General features: G+C 31.7%; 3 protein-coding genes across 5 annotated transcripts in view; all 3 read right to left on the reverse strand.

Moving 5' to 3' along the window:
- Positions 1-10,091, reverse strand: part of LOC113864476 — a 31,038-nt gene extending 20,947 nt beyond the window's left edge. The window contains exons 1-12 of the mRNA XM_027498225.1: positions 9,988-10,091; positions 9,386-9,573; positions 9,010-9,275; positions 8,625-8,698; positions 8,421-8,515; positions 6,103-6,200; positions 1,697-1,780; positions 1,339-1,419; positions 1,120-1,203; positions 909-1,004; positions 706-785; positions 284-372 (exon numbers count right to left, since the gene is read on the reverse strand). Of these exons, the coding sequence (XP_027354026.1) occupies positions 284-372; positions 706-785; positions 909-1,004; positions 1,120-1,203; positions 1,339-1,419; positions 1,697-1,780; positions 6,103-6,200; positions 8,421-8,515; positions 8,625-8,698; positions 9,010-9,275; positions 9,386-9,521 (1,183 nt within the window). The 5' untranslated portion in view covers positions 9,522-9,573; positions 9,988-10,091. The remainder of the gene's footprint in view (positions 1-283; positions 373-705; positions 786-908; positions 1,005-1,119; positions 1,204-1,338; positions 1,420-1,696; positions 1,781-6,102; positions 6,201-8,420; positions 8,516-8,624; positions 8,699-9,009; positions 9,276-9,385; positions 9,574-9,987) is intronic.
- Positions 10,092-13,367: 3,276 nt separating this feature from the next.
- LOC113866149 (protein MIZU-KUSSEI 1) lies at positions 13,368-14,153 on the reverse strand. The gene has a single exon (XM_027501036.1). It carries the CDS (start codon positions 14,151-14,153, stop codon positions 13,368-13,370), a length of 786 nt encoding a protein of 261 aa, XP_027356837.1.
- Positions 14,154-17,038: 2,885 nt separating this feature from the next.
- On the reverse strand, positions 17,039-20,999 carry LOC113864581 (protein LNK3-like). Of its 3 annotated transcripts, XM_027498464.1 has the most exons (8): positions 20,730-20,923; positions 19,855-20,249; positions 19,604-19,634; positions 19,333-19,418; positions 19,164-19,240; positions 18,552-18,668; positions 18,145-18,284; positions 17,039-17,695 (listed from the first exon to the last, which is right to left on the reverse strand). In XM_027498464.1, the coding sequence occupies exons 2-8, from the start codon at positions 20,237-20,239 to the stop codon at positions 17,422-17,424; spliced, it is 1,110 nt and encodes a 369-aa protein (XP_027354265.1). In that variant the 5' UTR covers positions 20,240-20,249; positions 20,730-20,923; the 3' UTR covers positions 17,039-17,421. The 3 variants fall into 3 exon arrangements, with proteins under 3 accessions (XP_027354265.1, XP_027354266.1, XP_027354267.1); XM_027498465.1 differs by lacking the exon at positions 19,604-19,634 and having other exon boundaries at positions 17,043-17,695; positions 19,863-20,249; positions 20,730-20,999; XM_027498466.1 differs by lacking the exon at positions 19,604-19,634 and having other exon boundaries at positions 17,047-17,695; positions 18,552-18,662; positions 19,863-20,249; positions 20,730-20,922.
- Between the last annotated feature and the right edge of the window lie 730 nt (positions 21,000-21,729).

Below are 21,729 nucleotides of genomic sequence, written 5' to 3' on the forward strand. Positions count from 1 at the left end.
TGGCTTGAGAAAACGTTCTGTTTTCATTTTTAATTACGAAAATGTATTGTTCTCACTGTTTCCTACACAGAAACAAAATGAAAATAAGGTGAAATTTTTGTAACTAAAGTACAAACAATGAAAACAGAAAACACTTCCTGAAACCAAACAGTCCTTTCTAATCTCCATAGCCCTTCCCCATATCCCAGGCAAAGGAAGCTGGTTTAAAAGCAGATTAGAACATATGCTTTGTTCCAGAGTATCTTAACAGAAAGCAAGAATGCAGATGTCAGGTAACAAGTACCATAGTCAATTTCAAGATCCTCTGGATTTCTTTTTGCATGCTGCTCCTTCAGAGTGTCAAATTTTAAACCATCAAGAGGCCAAGGTTCCCTGGTACAAGGTATGGGAAAAAAGAATCAAGAGTTACATAGAATGAAAGCACTTATGCCTGGAAAATATGGATTGTGCCATTCAATGATCAGGGTAGGAAGCATCAGAAAGTGAAGCTCAGTGAACAGAAAATGTAACCATATGAAATCATCCATATCAAAAGAAAGAAATCATGATAAATTTTCACATAAGCTTGTTTAAAATTATTTGGAGAACGTAAGCACAGGCTTGTTAAATTTTCATGAAAAATACTAGGCATTTTCTCTTATTCTATTTGTTATCTATATTGCTGTAGTTCAAACATGGAATGGAAGATTAAATGAAAACACTTGCCTTGGCCTTTGTCCCCGTCTGAAAACAACATAGGAAAATTTCTCATCTTCAAATCCACGTAAAGGCTCACCTTTCGAACGCTGCAATGATGAATTTAGAACAGAAATTTATTTTTTTGATATGTTAATCGTTATTGATATCAAAGAAAAGGGGCAACACAATTCTTTCCAATACAGAAAGTAAAATATGGCTTAAGGAGAAACCTTGTAGGCACGTTGTGATGATGTCCTTTCCAAGCGCTGAACAAAATGACAATATTTTCCCGATTTTACTAGTGGACAAGTCCCATCATGAGGACACTGCATGAAGAAAATTTACCAAAATGACAAAAAGGATTAAAAAAGGGACAGGCAGAAGGAGAGAGAGCGATCCTGGTAAAATTGCAAAAGATGAGTAAAAATGTAATATACTTACAGGCGCAACTACGAAGGCACAGGCATTCTGAGTGATCAAATCTTTACAAACTTCCTTGTTCTTATGAGAAGATTTACGATGTTTCTACAAAGGCAACAAATTCCATGTTTTGTTAGAATAAAACACTGGAGGAGAACTGCACAACTGTGGTGGCAAAGACAGAATACAAAGATTATTCATCATTATTCAAATTTTGCTTAAAACCAGGAGTAACTTTACTCTTTCTTCCATCCATAATATGTGAGATCTCATCTGAGTTATAATATTAGATCCATGAGGTGTTCCTGGTTCAACCAGAACCTACAAGAAGTTCATTTCACAAATGGAAATAACATTAGATAAAAGATTTAAAGAATTAAACAAAACAATAAATTTATGAATTCAAAAGTGCCCTCATTCATTTCTTTGTAAAGAAACGTTTTTCTATTATGAATAGACATTTCTCTTTGCTCCTACAACTCCTTTTCCTCACCCAATTACCATGTTTTACTTTCAAGAATTGTTAAAACAACACCTGGCCAGAAAGTGACGATCCTCTCTTTCACAGGAAAATAAAACTATAAGCTAGAAATCATACCAGAACATCCTGTGTTAGATCCCAAAGCTGGCGAACTATGGTAATTCGATCCTTTAGTGATGGGATCTCTCCAAGAACATACGACTTCAGCCAATAAAAAAGATCGCTAACAATTAGCATCAATTTAAGAAAACAAACAAATACTTTATAAGCTCAATATTTGAAAAACAAAATAACTAACAAAAGCATGCCCCCAGAGCATTGCAGAAAAGGCAATTAGGGTTGTACAACAAACAGGACAGACATCAAATTTAGCCGAATTATTTAACTTGTTTCAATCAAAATTTAGAAATTGGATTCAAGAAAATCTTAAATATATGAACAATGTACCGATTTTGACTATCCTTTGTATTTACTAAATTAGTTCGGTAAACAATTAGATCTTCAAATCCATCTAATGTAGCTGCCTGTAAATTAAGAGTTCCATGCATGAAACAATGCATAAACTGACAATTTTCAATGAAGTTATAGACAGTGTATAAAATGTTCTTCAGTCTTAATTTTTGGTAAGAGACATGATGTGGTTAGACACTTACACTGTGTCAGTGACGATGTTGAGATTAATGCAAATAAGGTAATATTATAAATAGGCTAACTATGTAATTAGTGTGATTCTAAATAAGTGTAAATTATTTATTTATTATGACTTCTTATTAGAAATCAGTAACTCCACTGTGTAGTCAAAACACACGGATCCATCCTATGCCTTCTCCTTTCTCTCTTTTTCAACATGGGACTCACAAGAGAGTAACCCTAATTCATGCATTCCCATTGGCATAAAATTATTTCAAAAACCATTTTGTTTCCGATTTCTGGTTTGTTTTCCAGCACTTTCTCTCTAGTTACTGTTCATCATAGGCGACCATTTTTTCCAGCAACTTTTCCAACCACTGGGCAGCAGATTTGGGTTGTCATTGCCTGCACAATCCAACACCAGCCAGCCCACCCTCATCGGAGCTCCAACACACCTGCACACACCCCCACAGCAGCAGGTTGTTTACCTGTCTCGTCGCCACAGTGGCCCTATTTTTTTTTTTGTTGTCAGCATTGTCACAACGTCCTCTCCCCAAATTTGTGGTTTCATTGCTCAATCATTGATCCATCACCTCCTGTTTGGCATTTTTGGTACTATTCACGACCTATTTCTCTCTCTTCTCCACTGCCCATGGCTGCTCTCAAACCCCCACCCACCCAAGGTTGAATCAGTCATCTTTACCAACCTCGTCGATACTACTCTCTCTATTAATCAATTAGATAGAAAAAATTATATTGCTTGGGCTTCTAATATTTGTTTTTTGCTTATTGGACAGGATTATGATGAGCATCTCACTATGAATGTCAAAACTAGTACTAAGGTTGACTGTCCTTGCTGGAAGAGATTGATGTCCAACTTTGTTGCAGAATTAAGGCCACCCTTCATCCCTCTATTTGGCCTGTTTTTTGTGCCTATGAGAAATGTGAAGCTATATGGGCATGGGTTGATTTCATACCAACAAAACCCAATGGCTTTATGGAGTTTGTCACAATCTTGTGACTGTTATCGGTGCTTGCTCTCTTGATGACTCTTTGGCTACCTACCTGGATCACATCTCTAGTATCTATATGACAGATATTCCAGTCTTGCCAACATGATGCAATTATTGTCGTGTCTCTCCAAGTTGTCTTCTTTATGTTGTGATTCATGTCAATTAGGTAAACATATCCTTAGTTCATTTCCTAGTCCTGTCACTAGTCAGACTTTGTCTCCTTTTGCTTTAGTTCATTCAAATGTCTAGGATTCTAGTCATGTCATTTTAGTTTAGAGTCAAAATAATGTCACTATCATTAATGATTTTTCTCAATATATTTGACTTTATTTAATAAAAGACTACTATAAGTTATTTGATATTTTTCAATTACTTTATAATAAAATAAAAACTCAATTTGACATTTTTATTCGTACTTTACAAAGTGATAATACCGAAGATTAGTTATCTTCCTCGTTTTGTAGTTTCATGGCCTCACACAAGATTCTCCATTAGACATCTTGGCCCTCGTACCACTCAAGCAAATAGAATTGCTGAACATAAAAACAAACATCCTCTCTAGACTAATTGCACTTTCTTGCTTCAAGTTCAAATCCCCATTGTTTTTGGAGTGATGTCGTGTCTTTACAACATGCTACCTCATCAATAAGATACCTTACTTCATTTTACAAGGGCAAATACAACAATAGGTCTTATATCCACATCAACCCCCCCTATCCCCTACCTCTTTGGGTCTTTGATTCCACCTGTTTTATTCACAATGTTGGTCATGGACTAGATAAACTCTTTGCTCATTCCCACAAATGTGTTTTCCTTGGTTATACTCAATCTCAAAAGGATACAAGTATTATTCTTCTACTCTTTGTTGTTATCTTATACCTCCTAATGCTTCTTTTTAACAATGTCTTATGACTCTATGTCTTCTTCTAAGTCGTCACCCAATCTTGATTCACTTTTCTCCTCTTGAGGAGTCTCTAGTACCACCTAAAAGACCTAATTTACTTCTTGCTCGCCCATTACTAGTCTATCAACGACAACAACTCTCTCTAGTTTTACCATCGATATATAACCACCATATATCATTGACTCTATTGACTCACCTTCAATGCCACATCATCCACCCTCTTCAGTCGTGCTTCTTGAGTTTGTAAATTATGGTGACACATTTTCTCCTATAATCAGATGTCCTTTGATTGCTTGTTCTTATCTATAAGAGTCATTCGTCATTTACCCCTTTTTCAAAAAGATATCAAGAATGTCTTTTTAGATGGAAGAAGTATATATAAAGAAATCACTTAGCTTCATAATGGTCTTAAGCAATATCCGGCTTGGTAGGTTTAGTAGAATGGTTCAACAATTTGATTTGACTCAAAGTAAAGTTGATTATTCCATCTTCTATCGTTATTCCATCGTTGGATGCATTTATCTCATCGTCTACGTAAACGACATTGTCATCACAAGTAGTAATCACCATGAGATCTCATAGGTGAAGCGTCTTTGTATCACTTTCAAACAAAGGATCTTGACAACCTTAAATACTTCTTACTTTTAGAAATAACTTAATCCAAAAATAGAATTGTAATTTCTAAGAAGTATGTCATGGACATCCTAAAAGAAATAAGGTTGATGAGCACCAAACCTATTGATATTCCTACAAACCCTAATATCAAACTTTTACCCAGGACAAGGGGAGCCACTTGCAAATCCAAAAAAATACAAAAGACTTGTTGAAAAATTAAATTATCTCATTGTAACTCATCCTGATATCTCTTTTGTTGTTAGTGTAGTGAGTCAATTTCTCAATTTTTCTTATAAAAAACATTGGAACACAACTATTCCCATCATAAAATATATCAAGGAAGCCTTAGGAAAAGGTTTTTTGCATGACAACAAAGGACATTCAAATTGTGGGATAATCAATCATATGTGAATTGTGTAGGCTCTCCTACAGTTAGAAGGTCATGTTCTAGGTACTGCATTTTCTTTGGTGATAATTTGATCTCTTGGAAAAACAAAAAACAAAGCATTGTTGTATGATCAAGTGCAAAAGTAGAGTATCAAGTCATGGCTTCATCACTTGTGAACTCAGATGATTCAAACAACTACTGAAGGTTGACAAAAATAAAACAGTTGTCGAAGGAATTGAAGTTTGGAGAGATTACATAGATGACCCTAATTTGTGGCAATCAAACTGCTTTTCATATTACCTGAAACCTAGTTTTTCATGGGAGGATTAAGCACATTAAGATAAATTGTCACTTCATTAAAGAAAAGATATTATCACTCAATTAGTTGATCACTCAATCCGTTAATTCTAATGATCAACTAGCAAATATCTTCACTAAATCCTAAAAGAGACCTAATATGTAACAAGTTTGGTGCATGTGATTTATATGCTCTAACTTGAGTGAAAGTGTTGACATTAATGTAAAAAAATGGAGTAATATTGTAAATAGGGTACTTGATTCCAGATAACTGTAAATCACATATATAATATATTATGACTTATTATTATAAATGGATAGCTTCGCTGTGTATTCAAAACACACAGATTGATCCTAAGCTTTCTTGTTTCTCCCTTTCTAAACAGAGAATGTTGCTAAAATTTATTGTATATAATGCTCATGCAATTCTTTTTGTACATGAATATTTTTATTTTAGCACTAGCCCACAGTCAAAATAGAGTAACTAAACCAATCCAACATGATTTAATTTTATTATTGAAGTCCATTTTATCTTTTTGAACTAATTTCATATTTTTCCAGACCCATTAATAATGGTCGGCTTATTTTCATCTCTTGACTGCACAAACTAAATTGAAGAACAAAAAACTTGTTGCTAATATTAATATATGTAAATAATCTGAAAGAATAAACTTACAGCAATTACAAGGTCATGCCCTCTGTCTGATTTACTGATACTTTTAGAAAGTGCTTGAATGCTATCATAACTATGAATAAGTGGCAAATTCTTGAGACCTATATAATCAACAGCAGAACAAATCCAAATTCACCAACTATTAAACACTTTCAGCTTTTCTTAGGAGGTTCAGAAGGGAGAGATTTCAATATCAATCCTAAACAGGGAATTCACAACATAAATGAACATAACATACATAGCATTACATAATGGGGAAATCCTGGAACACAATTGATGGTAAGGACAATAATTCATCAGTGACTTGAATGACTAGGCATCATCACTAGAATCAATTTCCTAATGAAGAACAAAACACAGTAAGACAGGTGAGACTATTTCTTTCATAAAGTTTAAAATCTTATTATGCTGACAACTCCTATAAATAGATAAATTTCTTGTTTTAATAGTTTTCCTTTTCATGTAATTCACCTTGAAAGGAGAAAATCCTTCTTGTTTTCAGTAGGATTAGTATTGTTTCCTCTAACAACAGCTTGAAAACTTAAATAATTAGCAATTGTTGAATATACCCTGTGAAGGTTCTTTCCTCAATGGCCACTCAATAATTTAAAGGAATGATTTTGCAGCAACTAACCTGCACGCCCAATGGGCAGCATTGCTATCATTTGTTAGGTGATTACTGATTAAAGATGCCTAATTCTTGAAAAGTTGATTTTCCCAACTCAAATCACTCCTCTCAGCCATGACTCAGAAACTTTAATTATATTCTGATATTTCCTATAACCTAATCACCTTCATCTTTTCTTCATAAATGCAGGACAAATAATCAAACTAATCCCAATCAAGTCATATGCAAACACCTGATAGATAGCTGGAATAGAAAAGTAAGAGTAAATGAATTAATCTACTAATTTTTCTAGAGGAAGAATCTTACTACAAGAGAAATTAATACCAAAAGGAAAATCTCCAGGGAATAAAAGTTTTTTCTGAAATTTTTCCCATTACAATTACAAACTGAACATAAAAAATATACAGACTAGGATGACCCCCTGACTTCCTGAAAACTAATTCGTTGACTCTGGAACCAGGAGTAGTGGGCATGGTCATAATTATTTTAATTTAAAAAATGGGTGAAACAAAGCACTGAAAAGTTTCACAACTGAAAGAAAGACTCCATAAACCCCTACATAATAGGAACAAATGACCCAATGCATGAAAGAATAAAAAATGAAAATCAGGTCAGGTGCTGCTGTGGCTTGACCCAAGTGCCCTCTTCTGCTGATTTGTGATTACAGGTTTATCATCACCCCTTAAAGATTTTAACAAGAGGGATCATAATCCATCACTCAAAATCCTATACAATAAGCTGTGAATTTTATATACACAATGAAATAACTATCATTTTATCTTCAGTGCACTACTGCACCAGATATTTTATCTTCAGTGGAGCGTCCTCTGAAACATGGCCTTTGTTACACATCCCATGAATGAAGGGGCGCATGACCCAGATTACCAAAATTGACAACTTGAGTCCAACTGAAATAATAATAGATGAAAAAAAAAAAATACAAAAATTTATATAGATTAAGACAGGAGAAGACCCTGCTTCAATTTTTTACACATATGCAAGTCTATTCAATATTTTCAGTAACTATGTTCTAGAATTCAATTTTTTATCATTTAAAGATTGAAGTACGGAATTTTCTTTTATTTTTTCTGCACCTTTGAAAGAATAGGATTTGTTTCTGCAATCTTGAAATTGTTGATCTTATGTTCACTGAATATAAACACTATTGGACTTCTAATCAAGTCTAATAAAATACTCACTTCTAGGTGATGACCAAAGCAGTTCCCGAAGAGTACCAAGACCTAAAGTATCAAATAAGCGAAGCCCATGTATGCACCCTTATATATAACATTTCTAGCTGTGGGCTGTAATGTGATAGTTATTACTGATCACCCATACCAGTATGCATTAGGACATGGAAAGGTGCTCAGCTCTCTAATCAAGCATACAAATAGTTTTTGAGCAAATAACCCACACAAAATTGACTAATAATTGTTTAAGAATAATGTCAAATGAGAAAATTTGGTAATCCATAAACAGTTTTAAATTACAGTTACATTCCATGATTTCAACATAATTGTAAATTTATATATGAATGGACCCTCTTCCATTGCTTCAAAGATACACATCATTCCAAATTGAGCAGTTGCTCTTCCAGCTTTCGCCTAAAACTCAATAATCTTTATCCTCACTCCCCTCAAATTGAACGCAATAAGAAACCTATCTTGTTCAAAAAATGGTTATCAACATATACCTTGTATGAGGCTTCGACCTGCACGTTGCATTGACTGTGATGGTTCTATTAAATTAATTTTCTCTAATGATTTTGGCCAAACTTCTTGCAGTGCCCTGAATCATCACATTTGAAAGGCAACAAAAAAGTTCAATTGGATAACATACTAAAACTGATAATATCAAAATTAATCATTTGCCAGAACAAAGTTCAAGAATATTTTACCAGAAAGCTGAACCTGTCCCAGCACCAAAATCTAATACCTTCGATGGGGAGAAACCAGGAAGCCTTCTGCGAACCTGAAAAGACATAAAATAAAGGGCTTTGTTGAAATTAACTTCAGGTGAACTTTTTGTTCAAGACTGAAAGTCTTTATTTCTTAGGTGTTCATTAAAATACAAAGTTAAAGTAAACATACATCAAGGAGATACATGGTTCACACCTTAAGGAAATTAAATCATAATGTACCTGATCCTACACCCATGATACAACGTGGAAAGTAAACAAAAAAACAAGATGAACAAGATGACATTGTAATCCCACATATTAGGGATTACCAATCACTATTCATTTTGACACATAATTCACCCATTTTATGTTTATCTCCTACCTCTTTAAGTACTCTATAACAAGCAGAATAAACAGCAGGCATTCGAGAAGCCACATAAGCAATTGTCTCAGCATCTGTATATGTGAGACCAATGTCCCCATAAGCGCTCTTAATCTTCCAACGCTTTGATTGTTCAAAAGACTTTAAAGGGTCTTCAACTATCTTCTCTGCTGTACTGGTTGCCAGCTGTAGATTGACATCCTTGATTTGATTGAATGATTGAGACAATCTCAAGACTTTCCTCCTCATATAAGGCTCCTCCTGCTCTATAATCCCAAGACCGCCATGAACAATTGTAATCACACAAATATAAAAATATAAATATATAAGTATTGCATATTAGGAGAAAAATTAAGCACAGAAAAAAAAAAAGGACCTCGAAGGTATTTTTTAATGGCACGCCGAAGACGGACAGGGACAACGAGGCAACGTTGGGATTGGTTGGCTGCATAGCGGAGGGTTTCGGGAGTGACAATTTTCTGCGCAGTTTCAACTATTGTCTGGGTAGCCATACTGACCCAGGAATTAACAAACCTCCCTCTGCAGACGAAGCAATCAGGTTCCTGTATCACTGTGAATTCAGCAAGTTAGCAATAGATTTTATAAACAAAATGAAAAAATCTTATCAAAGCAACTGACACACAAAAATGAAAGCCAAACAAACTAAACTGAATTAAAACTGTTGAGAAAAAGAGAAAACGAGAGATGTCTAAATCGTGGTTATCAATGATGGATAGCGGCACTTAGCAGCCAACCCTAAAACTGCCATTGCCAATATTCTGAAATTATTTATATAGATTACATAATTTATACTAAATACACATAAATGCTCAAAAAGTAAATGAGTAATCAAAATCCATGACATATTCATAATTGACAATAAGAAGTCATAAGTGAAAGAAAAAGAGAATAAGAAAGGAAGAGAAAAACAGTAACAGCAGGACAGTGAGAACAAAAGGGAAAACAGGGAGCTTCAAGGAAAATGCAGAATCAATGGACAGAGAGCATGGGTTCGCCAGAACACACAAAGAGCTAACCAGAAAACACCAGGACGTGGCCAATGGGCTGATGAGTCGAACAGTAACAGAGGAACAGATTTTCACTTTGCTGGAGAACCCTTCCAAAACCCATTTTATGGTCACATGAAAACTCCAAAATACCCCTACACTAACATTGAAATTTTATGGTTACAAAGAACTTACTAATAATAATAACTTCTAGTAAGTTATGGTTAAAAAATAAAATATATTAAGGAAATTTATTTTATTTAATTTTAAATTATGTTGATAATTTAATTTATAATTATCTGAGCAACTTCAAAAATAATTTGTTAAATCAAAATATTATAAATAATAATTATAATATTATTGAAATATATTTAATATTTATTAAATATAAATTTTAATAAAAAATTTGTATTATATTTTATTTTTAAAAATATAAAACTGATTTTAAAAATAAAAATAAATATGCTCTAAATATCTATATATTTCTTTATCTAATTGATAAAAAAAACTAATTAATGAGATTTTGAGTCAATATGATAAAAATTATTTACTTCTATCATGATAGAAAATTTGTAAATTTATTTATATAATAAAATTAATCTTTTAAAAATTTAAATAATAATGTAATTTCTCATCTCAAATATAATAATATATTTATTTTTTATATGAAAAAATTGTTTTTGAAATATATTATAAAAATTAATATATCACATACAAAATATAAGCTTAATTAAGTGTTAATTTCTACAAAAGTTAAATTTTTGTACTTAAAATAACAAATATTATAGTCCTTACACTAATATTTTATTATGATTTGATATATTTCATTCTTAACGTCACTGTAATAAGGATCAAAATGTAATAAAATTTTTGTATAAAGACTAAAATATATTTTTTAAGTAAATGAATTAATTTTTAAATATATATATATATATATATGTTAACTGTACAAACTAAATATGTTATTTAACTGATAAATAAAAATTGTACAAAAATATTGGTTAATATTTTTATCATATACAATATGAAATTTAAATAAATACATTACAAAAAAATTAAATTTAAATTAACTACATCACAGAATAAATTTAACAAAAGCTATAATGTTATTTATTAAATTTTATAAATTATAACAAAGTATTTGCAAAAATGTAAAACTAAAATTATATCAAAAGCAAAACATACATCAAACAACATACAAAATAATTTATTTTGATGTATAAAGTCTCATTACAATAAATAAATAAATTACTATAATATGAAACTAAATTTAAATTCTCAAAATATATTTAACATCTAGCAAAAATAAAATAGTTAACAATCACTAAATTGTGTTTTATTGAAATTCACCAAATTACAATATAAATATTTACTTACATGAAACTATAATTATTTAATTTATTACAACAAATAGTAAATTACATAAAAATAATGCTACAATTTAATACACTAATAGTGTATGACAAAAAATTGATTAAATATAAAATAGACACGATATGTTATATAATTACAATAAATAACTATATATTATACATTAGATTATTATAAAAATTAAATATATAACATATAATTAATTAAATGTATAAATATAATAATTAATGATTACACATCTTTTTAAATATACAATTTAAAAATTAATGACACTTTAAATTAAATAAATAACTAAATAAAATAATTTAAAAAATAACTTACTGCATTGAGAGTTTATTTGCAAAATAATTAACCAAATTAAATCGGTATAAATTATTATTTATCTCCTTAACATATAATTAGAGAATTCATTGATGATAATTTCAACATTTTAAATGCATGTTATGTAATTTTGTTTTTTTCTTCTTTAGTAATATTTGTTTAAGAAAACTTAATAATATTATGAAATAATTTTTTTTTACCTTAATATCTATTTTAATATATAAATCATTATAAGTTACTTTCAATTTTTGAAAATATTGATTTGATATTTAAAAAAATCATTTGATATCAATTTGGGCATTAAAAGTTTCATGATATTAAATATTTAAAAGGCTAAATTAATGATAAATATAATTTTTATATGACTAAAAAATTAAAGTATTTAGTTTATAAATTTATTTGTGCATGACAATTTTTTTTAATCTTACTCTAAATACTAAATATATACAACAATTGAATGGTAAAATAAATTATGTTTACATACTCTCGTAAAAAAAAATTGACTCATAATATTATTTGAATGGTTAGATTAGTTTATATTAAATGTCAGATTAAACACTTACACTTCTTCAATAATTGCTTTCATAAAATACAAGATTAAATCATCTTTTACTATTTTTATGATTGTGTATATTAAAAGTATATTACTCAAAATTTAATATTTAATTATATATTAAAATATATTATTATCTATTAAAATAAAGTAATATAATGAACTACCTATTCATTTTATTTTTATATAAAAATATATAATTGACAAGAATTTTTAAACCAACAGTTTGATTAATTAATTTTATAATTTATAAGTATTAAAAAGTGGAACTATCCAAATTTAAGAGCTGAAAATAAAAGCTGGCTTATAAATTCATTATTGCTCTAATACTAACGGTAGTCTCAATACAAGCCTCCACGTCTTTTTGTTTCATTACACATGTATTAGATCAAAAGCTCTCAATTAACCCCTTGAAAAAAATTAGTAAAATGTAAGGCTTTAAAAATATTTAAATATTACCATAAATCCTAGTAAATCTCAAAGATAAATACATAAAGAAAGTATTTTCACTCTGAAAATTAAATAAACATACCTGCACAATTTCTCAGCATTAATAATTATGACTTTAGTATATATATTCTCTATAACTGATTAATTCAAGAACTCTGCCGAACTTGATTACAAAAGTTCCTTAAATCATTCTTAATCTGTCACATTCCCATTGAAAATACAAAGAAAAATAAAATACATAAATGCAAGTACACAATTACTTGAAATTAAAAAAAAAATACACTAAATTTGTTTCCTAACAAAAGAACAAAGAAAATGTACATCATCTTTCGTCTTTCTTGCCTGCCCTTCCGTCCATACAACACAAGCTTTGCTTCTCTAATTCTTATCTACCTTAAATAGTACTTATCCTAACTGGAAAAGGGAAAAAGAAGAAGAAGAAGAAACTCCTACCTTCTAATAACCATTCTAAGAATATGTATGTATATTCATGTTATACATTCACTATATCTAATCTTGTAGATGCATCACATATTCTAAATTGCACCACCTATCATACCATGACTGCAGCACCTAAAGCGAGGAATTTAAAATCTTCACAAATAAGAAAACAAAATTAAGCTCAATATTTCCTTGCCCATTTTCTGACGTGCCAATCAAATTCTGACGAAGAACACACTGAGCTCTGGGCCACCATTGTTGCCATCAGGCATCATCATATAATAAGTCTCTGAATCTTTGGACCCAACTACACGTTCAAAATGCGCTCTCATGTAAGAGAGCTCGCCATCATGAGGATCAGCCATCTCATTGGGAAGAACACCGACGGCTACAGACACTGCATGCAACAATTGCATCACGCTCAAGTCATCATCCGTAGGCTCTCTCTTCACCCCATACCCCGTTTTCTTCCCATTGCAAAACAAAGACCAAATGGGTTCATCAATGATCTTAACCTTCTCATTGTTGGGGTGTTTCTCGCACTCCAACGCTATTCTATTCAGCCCCATTTCCATATCTTGAAGCAGCTTACCCGTGTGGATAGCTAGCTCCAAGAGTAGAAATGGGTGACACTTAGAATTTTCTTGGAATGCAAGGTTTATCCTTGCTTTCCGGTGTCCAAATAGGGTTCCGGTAATTCTCGTCCCTCCGTGGATGTGCACCTCATTGCCGCGGATTCCGTTCATCACCGGCATCTTGCATGACGGCACAATAATGGGGAATGACCGGAACACGGAACGGAACCTTCGAAAAAGTTTGTTGGACTTGGAATCGCGTTTGCTCTTGGTGTTCGCCGGTTGAAGTGAAATGGGCACACGGAGGGCCCTCGGCGGTTTCTCGTCGGTGGTGGCGGTGGCGGTGGCCGATGACTCTTCTTTGGGTAATAACAGTGACGATGGAGGCGGCGACAATAATGGCAACGGTGGTGGTGGTGGTGCCATTAATGCTAGGGAGAAGGGAATGAAATAAGGTGAGGAGAAAACTTTATGGGATATAGTTCGAGGCAAACCAAGGTTCAATGATTTTGGTTGGGTTTTGGGGAGTTAACATGTACAGGTTGTGTTGATTTATACGAAGAAAACTAGATTGTGGGATGCACGTTGGCGTTTGGTGGCTCTACATTTCTATCAACGTTTGAACACTCCGCTATGTTTTTTTTCTTTCTAAATTGTACTGACTTTTAGTTAGGTACTGTGATTTATAGTTTAGTTTTTCTTTTTCGTTTCTGAAGACAATTGACAGGGACTCGTCAAATGGTTTGGTTCCGTTTAAAAATAGGCTAAAGATAGGTAATCATTCTGGATTTTTCAGAAGCTTTGTTAGCTTATTTGGTAAAATGGATGATTTGATTTTCTGGTTTTTATCCAACTTTAATTGCTAACGACTATAATATCCATTACTTTATCCTTTCATACATCAATGTAATGCAAAAATATTTTGTACGAATATTTTAAAATTTAATTATTTTTATAATTTAAAATTTTAATATTATATTTATTAATAACAAATATTCCATTATAAAAACAAAATTAAATAAGGTGAAAATTTTAAAATTATAAAATTTCAACATTTAAATAAATGCAATTGTATCCTAAATTTTTCGTGTCAACTTTAGATATAGAGTCAAATGCAATTGTATCTCCACTATAACATGTTATACTATTTTGCAATTCTTTTAAAATATTCGTTGATTGTTGTTGAAAATTCGAGCTGAGGGAGGGGGATGACTTTCGGATTTTTTTTATATTCAAAAGATATATAAATCACTTGAAAATGTTATGATAACTTTGACAATGTGGGGTGGCATAAAGCCTCAGACTAGCTAAATTTTGAATAAATAAAGGTTTGATTACACGCTGAATAGATGAAACAGCTTTAATGTCAAGAGGGGGAGAATTAGAGGTGTGATTGGATACATAGTAAAACTTTTTCAAATATCCTTAAATAAGATTTTATAATTTCATAAATTATAGATTTAACCACATGATCAGGAGCTAGATTGTTTTCAAACTATCTAAATTTAAGAAAACAAATAAATTATAGAGTCAAATACACTTTATTTAAGCCTTTATTTAATAATTTTCTTAAATGATAACTTAAGCTATAAATTAACTATGAAACTTGTTGGAATAAGCTAACAATAACCTATTTTGATAAAAAAAAAAAAAAACTTATTAAAATAAACTAAAAAAAAGTTTATTAGAATTATAAATTACTTCCATAAATTTTTCATAAGTTCTTTGCTCAAAATCTAGTTTTGCAGAAGTTGTGGTTTTTATTGGGATTGAAATAAAGTATTGGCCAATATGATTTATTAATAATTTTAGCCTTCAGTGATAGACTAAGTTAAATAACAAATAAATAGTTTAAGAATATTTTATTTTATTTGCTTTCGATGGTCCAAGGTATCTTAAACCTAAGGTACACATGGGTGGTCAATAGAAGCTTAAAAGTCAGAATTTAGAAGCTTCAGAACATACACAAAAGTCAACTTTTGGAAGTTTATTACAAGAGAGAGAGATGAGAGTATTTCTTTTCTTTTCTCTCTTTTTTTCTGCTATAGAAATAATATTATTTTAAGTTTAACTCTACTGATAAAAAATATGATATAACAAAGAAAGGAAACTAGATCTCTCTTGAAGTCACTCTTATTGCTTGTTAAGTTGTAGTTGAACTCATGTTGTATAAATTTCAAAATCACTATATGTGAGAAGCAACAATCTGTTGTTTCTGATTCACAAACGGAAAAACAAATAGTGAAATAAATATTAAAAAGGTAAATCCCACAGATTTTAGATTGTGAAAGTCACGTAATGGACACCCTTAAATACTGTCTTAGTTGTTAGACAAAATGCTTCTTCCATTTCCTTTTCAAGATTTCCATTGCCCTTTTCTCTCACTGTCATGGCACAACCCACTGCCAAGAGCTCTATTGTCTCAGGCCATTCTTCAGAGTTCCATTGTCTTTCAGTGTGTAGACCAATGGATGCATTTGTTGACACAAAAATAAATAAATAAAAGATAAACGTACACTAATTGATGCATTTGCCATTTAATAATTTAAGGAAAATGTTAAACTCGCTGAGGTGGCACAATGGAAAAAGACTCCATTCAAAAGTGTGAAATTGATCTATTTAGCAAGTCTGTTTAAACTCTACCATGTGTAAATTTCCTCAAGCCAGAAGTAACCACATATTGCAAGCAAAAATCAGTTTTAAAATTTTTGCTTTTAGAGACACATCATAGTCTCTGATCTTAGACAAAAAAAAATTAAGAAAAATATTAACCTCAATCCTAAGGACTGAAATTAATAAAATCAATAATTTAATACTAATAAAGTCAGATCTAGGTATCATTGAAAGAACCTAGGTTCAAATCTATTTCAAGATCAGCAAACAAGCTAATGCCTGATTTTGAGCTTAAAGTTTTTATGTTACTGAAAATAGCATTCATATTCACTTCACATCATCACTTTCTTAGCTCTGATATACCAGCATAATCATAAATCCGGACTGCCTTATGTTTAAGTTAAAGTGCCTTTTAATTCAGAAACATGTCCAAAAATTTCTATGCAGATTAGATATTTTTTCTGAAATATCCTAAAACAATCTATTTAAGTATTATTTTCTTAAAGTAATAACAATTTAATTTTTTAGAATAAATTCTTAAAAAAATATATATCATAGAAGTGTTTTTATTTTACAGATTATCCAAAGACACCACATATATTTTACTCCTAAGCTGAACAGTACTGGTAACAACTAGTTGATAAATTCACTTATTTACCCTCCAAACAAAATATCAAGATGCCTAAGAATCCTGACCCCAGATGTTCTAATAGCTAGTTGATCAATTCACATTTGCACTACAAGAAAAATATCCAGGTGCTCAACACCTAAGAATCTTGAACTGATCACAGCTTTGCTAATTGCTAGTTGATCAATTCAATCACTTACATTCCAATCAAAACCAAAACTGAGTTGGATGGATACAGCTAGCCTTTGGATAGAAGCTACAGAATACAAATAATTCAAGTTCAAAAGCATATATACATGCAGATATAGAAGCCAAAATAGTCAAATGTCCAAGCCTTTTTTATGATAAAGGGCTGCATAATTACAGGAAATTGGTTTTTCTTATTTCTGGTTTAGCTGGTGGGAAGCAGCTCACGGTCACATTGCCTAACCAAATTCAAGCATAAATAACTTCTTAGTACGATCTGCTCAGGCAATGTGATTCTGTGGCTTCTTGGTCCGTTAGTCCAAACCTTGGAACCTCAGCATCTGTTGGCACCTCGTGGGGTTGTGAATAGTGAAAATTTCGTGCCACATCCAAGGGTTTTGAGCTTTTTCCTTGAAGACCTTTACTTCCAACTGCTTCAAGATCTAGTATGTTAATTTCCATCTTGTTGAACATGAGATTTGCAACAGCTCTGTCAAGACTGTTGGTCTCTGATTCAATTATTGGTTTTTGGTTCTCAGACCTACGCATCAAGTTAGCATTTCAACCAAGGGTGTTCATCATTTAAGCAGTTTCAGGAAAGAAAAAACTGTAAACTATTATCTGGACTTGTGTCTAACACTACCAATGTTCAATGCGTTACAATCAGTGGTACAAAAAAGTGTTAGTTAATATGGAAACACTAAACTAGAGAACATAAATATCTTCGATTGATACTATTTCAATAACTACAATATATCTGAAAGAAAATAAATAAGTGAATGTGAAGCTAATGCTAAAAGCATATTTCATGTCCAAAGCAGAAGCATTGAAGGAGTAAAATTGCATTTGGTGTCAAGTAGTTTCAGGCCAAACCAAGTAGAAGTTATGCTGTCATCCAAATCAACATAAAGAATTACTGTTTCACCATAACATGTAGTAACTAAAGGCTAAAAGATCATAACAGAAATGCAGCATATCTAAATCATGTACCTCATGGTTTCACTGTAAACTGCACTTGGCATTGCCTGATGCATGTTAAGACTTCCATCCAGCTCCTCTACTTCATGTTTTGTATCTCTAGCAAGGCGGTACAGGGCATCTCGGAAACAAATACGAGTCTTCTCAGTGAACTAGTAATGCGAACGGAAAAAACAATTAGCAGCAAGTACTATGATGCGAGAAATGCTAGTAGTACACTCCTTTCATTACACTCTTTATTATTGAGTGTAATCCACATGAGTCTAACTAAATAGGGAGTGGGATGCACGATATTTAGTTAGACACACGTGGATTTCAAACAATAAAAAAATATGCTAAAACATAGTGTAAGTGTTAGTAGCATTTCTTATCATTGCATATATTTATATGCCAGGAATTTCAGTTCTAAGTCACGTCACCTGCGCAATTATCATCTCAAGATCCTGCAGTGTAGATTCCTCATGAGATAACTGCTCATGCATGGTCATATCTTCATTGGACAGCTCAAAAGGGTCCAAGACTTCGACTGCCTTTGCCTTAAAGAGAAATTGAGTAGATTATATTACACTGTAAGCTTTCAAAGAAGAGCCTAAAACATACTTTGTAATCAGAATTTGTATGGAAATTAGATCTATTAGTTTAAATAATTATATTCAGTCATGATTTATTTATTTCTTCCCAAAATACTCTACACAAAAGAAATACTAGTATACTACAGCTACAGTCTTTTATTTTTTCTGCCCATTCTATGCTGTGAACTTGTGATGTAATAAAAGAAATTATTGACACGGTTGCTGAAAGCATGAAAATTTGAAGATTGAAATCACTTACCAGTACAGCAAAGTTTGTAATCAGAAATAATATCTCCATAATACATCAATAAGTACTCTAGTAAGCAGCATGCAATCTATGCTACTGCTAAACAAATTAGAATTTTGATCTGATTACAAGTGATTTGCTGACTACATGGTTGCTACAAATTTATGATTTTGAAACACTATTTGAGCTACTAGACCAAAGGTAATTATCACCTCTATATTTGGGCAATCCTTATAGTCCAAGTTGCATGGAACAAACCCTGAAGCTGCAATATCTTTCTGCAACCCACCTAATAGAAAGAAAGCATGTATAAGGTATTTTGTAAATCCATATCATATATATTTTTCAAATTACTCATTCACTCTAAAATCCAGTGATCACCAGATATATTGCTGCGTTGATTTTTGGAATAAAAGAAGGATTTCTGTAGGTTTTCAACACAGGGAAAATCTTCAAGCACAGAATCCCTGCATTATGAGAAATGTGTGGAGGCTGTAAGATAAAACATAGTCATCTGAACTGGATTAACATCATGCCTATCTAAGCCAGTGAACATTGAATGTCTCTTTGGTACATATGTAATGAAAGATTAAAAAAAAAAAGAAAAAGGCCTTTCCACAATGAATTTATTAAAGAAAATGGGAGCCCTTACCATGCTATAACAGGCTCATGCTTATAGAGTTCTGAGAACAAATAAGTATGATTGTGTTAGTCTGTAGTGGCTCCAACCATAATGATAAATATAGCGAAATTTGGAATGCAAAAAACACCGCAGAACAATTCAATTTGCACTGGACTTGCTACAATGCAGGGCACACTCATGCCAGGTTAAAGCATTTCAGATTCTACATGATTTCATTATCCTACAGGCATAAAACCAAGTATCTTAGTCCCAGAGGTTACGCTTATACAAGAAAATGTCATCCATGTTTTCGAAACTTGATAGGTCTTGAAGCTGGTACTTAGGTTGATGATCACATGAAAGTGCTGTTTGTTGAAAAGATTGCTCAGGCAATTCTCCACATACACTTGAACTGCTAGACTGGTCTTTATCATATGGAGAAGGGTCAAACTCAATTTCATTATTGAAACTTTCATCAATGAAATTGAATTCTACCTCTGTTGCTTTTGTGTTCATAATCAAACACTTTTGGGGTGAATTAAAGCCTTCAGGTTCACTTATTCCCCATTTTGACCAATTGTCTGGTGAAGGATACCTCTCGAATAACTCTTCTTGATCTTTGGGTACAAGAAAATCATTATGGCCACGTCCATAGTACCAATCCATGCCAAATATTCTGCAGAGTGTTCAAAAAGTGTGAAGAATACTAGTAAATGTTCTTTAAAAATGAGAAGTATGCAGAATTTGGTGAGTCATATACAAACACAAAACCAAATTGATTTACAGAAAAGTAGCACTTCATTCAACCAAGCATAAGAAAGGTATGCAAGTTGGTAGTTTCTACATCACTTTCTCTTCAAAGATTAATCCAAGTTTTTATTCCTTCCCCATTTACTGCCCTTATTAAAGAATTAAATCCCATTTCATTCATGCCCTCATGCTCTAATCCAAGTTCTAAAAGCTCAGAAAAGGGGAAAGGAAAAAAAAATCACACAAAAATAAGAGAAAGCTGATAAAAATAATACTAAACACCATATACCTTTGCCATCTCAAAAAATAACTTCTTCAAGGCTGTTGGATTGCCTTAAAATCACTCCTTACACAAGAATAATAACTCAAACACAATTAATACTAGAAGGGGGTCAAAGGAACATACCTTTATATGGTTTACCAACAAAAGAAGAGAGAGAACCGAATTTCTGACTGATGAAAACAAACCAAGTACCAACGCAATTGGAGATAAAGTAGTCAGCAATGAACACAACTTGAGAAGATCCTAGTTGGGTTCATAGTATTTCAGTTCTGGCAGCTGAAAAACTGAGGCGGCTGTGCAAATATTTTATTGAATATAAGTTAGTTAGAAAGAGTTACAAATATATAAGAAGGTGCAGTCCCAAAGTGGGTTAAAGCAGCTACAGACAGTTGTGAGAAAACAAAAAGGCAAAAGAAAGAGACTTCTTATGAGTTTGTGGCTGAGAACGTTTTGGGGTCGATATTTGTGGCCTAAAGTTCTCCATCTAAAACTGAAATCTTATTTGCCCTCTTTGCAATATTTGGTCCCACTTCAGGATTTATTATTTCAGCATCTCACACCAGTGGCCTCAAAAGTAAATCCATTTTATGATTTTTCTTCTGCAAAGTAGTGTTTAGATGCTTTCAAGATCACAACAAGTTCTTTATTAGTTTATTATTATTTTTAAATATTTGTTTTCATTAAAAATTATAATATTTAATTATATTAATATATTAAATTGTATTAAGGTTTATAATTTTTAATAAAAATTTATTATATAAAAATTACTCCTGTTAAAAAACATTTTATTTGTAACTTGTTTGGATGAAAGTCAGACTCTCTTAGTCGGATTATTGAACGATTTCATGAATATTTTACAAAATAAAAAAAAATTCTTTACCTCTATTACTAGTGGAGATATAATCAAACTATTAAATTTTTTTCCTTCTAAATTTCAAGTATTTAAAAAAAAAACAATCTTATTTAAATTGAATAAAATTACTATGTGTAGTAAAAGTTATCCTACATGTATTCAATACAATTGCATTTATTTATAGTCTAACTCAAAACTACAAAACAAGGCAAAACAACTCTTTGCTAGTAGATTAACATGCTTGATGGTAAATTATTAATTCTTTAAGAA

The sequence above is a fragment of the Abrus precatorius genome, unplaced genomic scaffold (assembly GCF_003935025.1).
Source record: "Abrus precatorius isolate BTA unplaced genomic scaffold, Abrus_2018 Scaffold4, whole genome shotgun sequence".
Lineage (NCBI taxonomy): Eukaryota > Viridiplantae > Streptophyta > Magnoliopsida > Fabales > Fabaceae > Abrus > Abrus precatorius.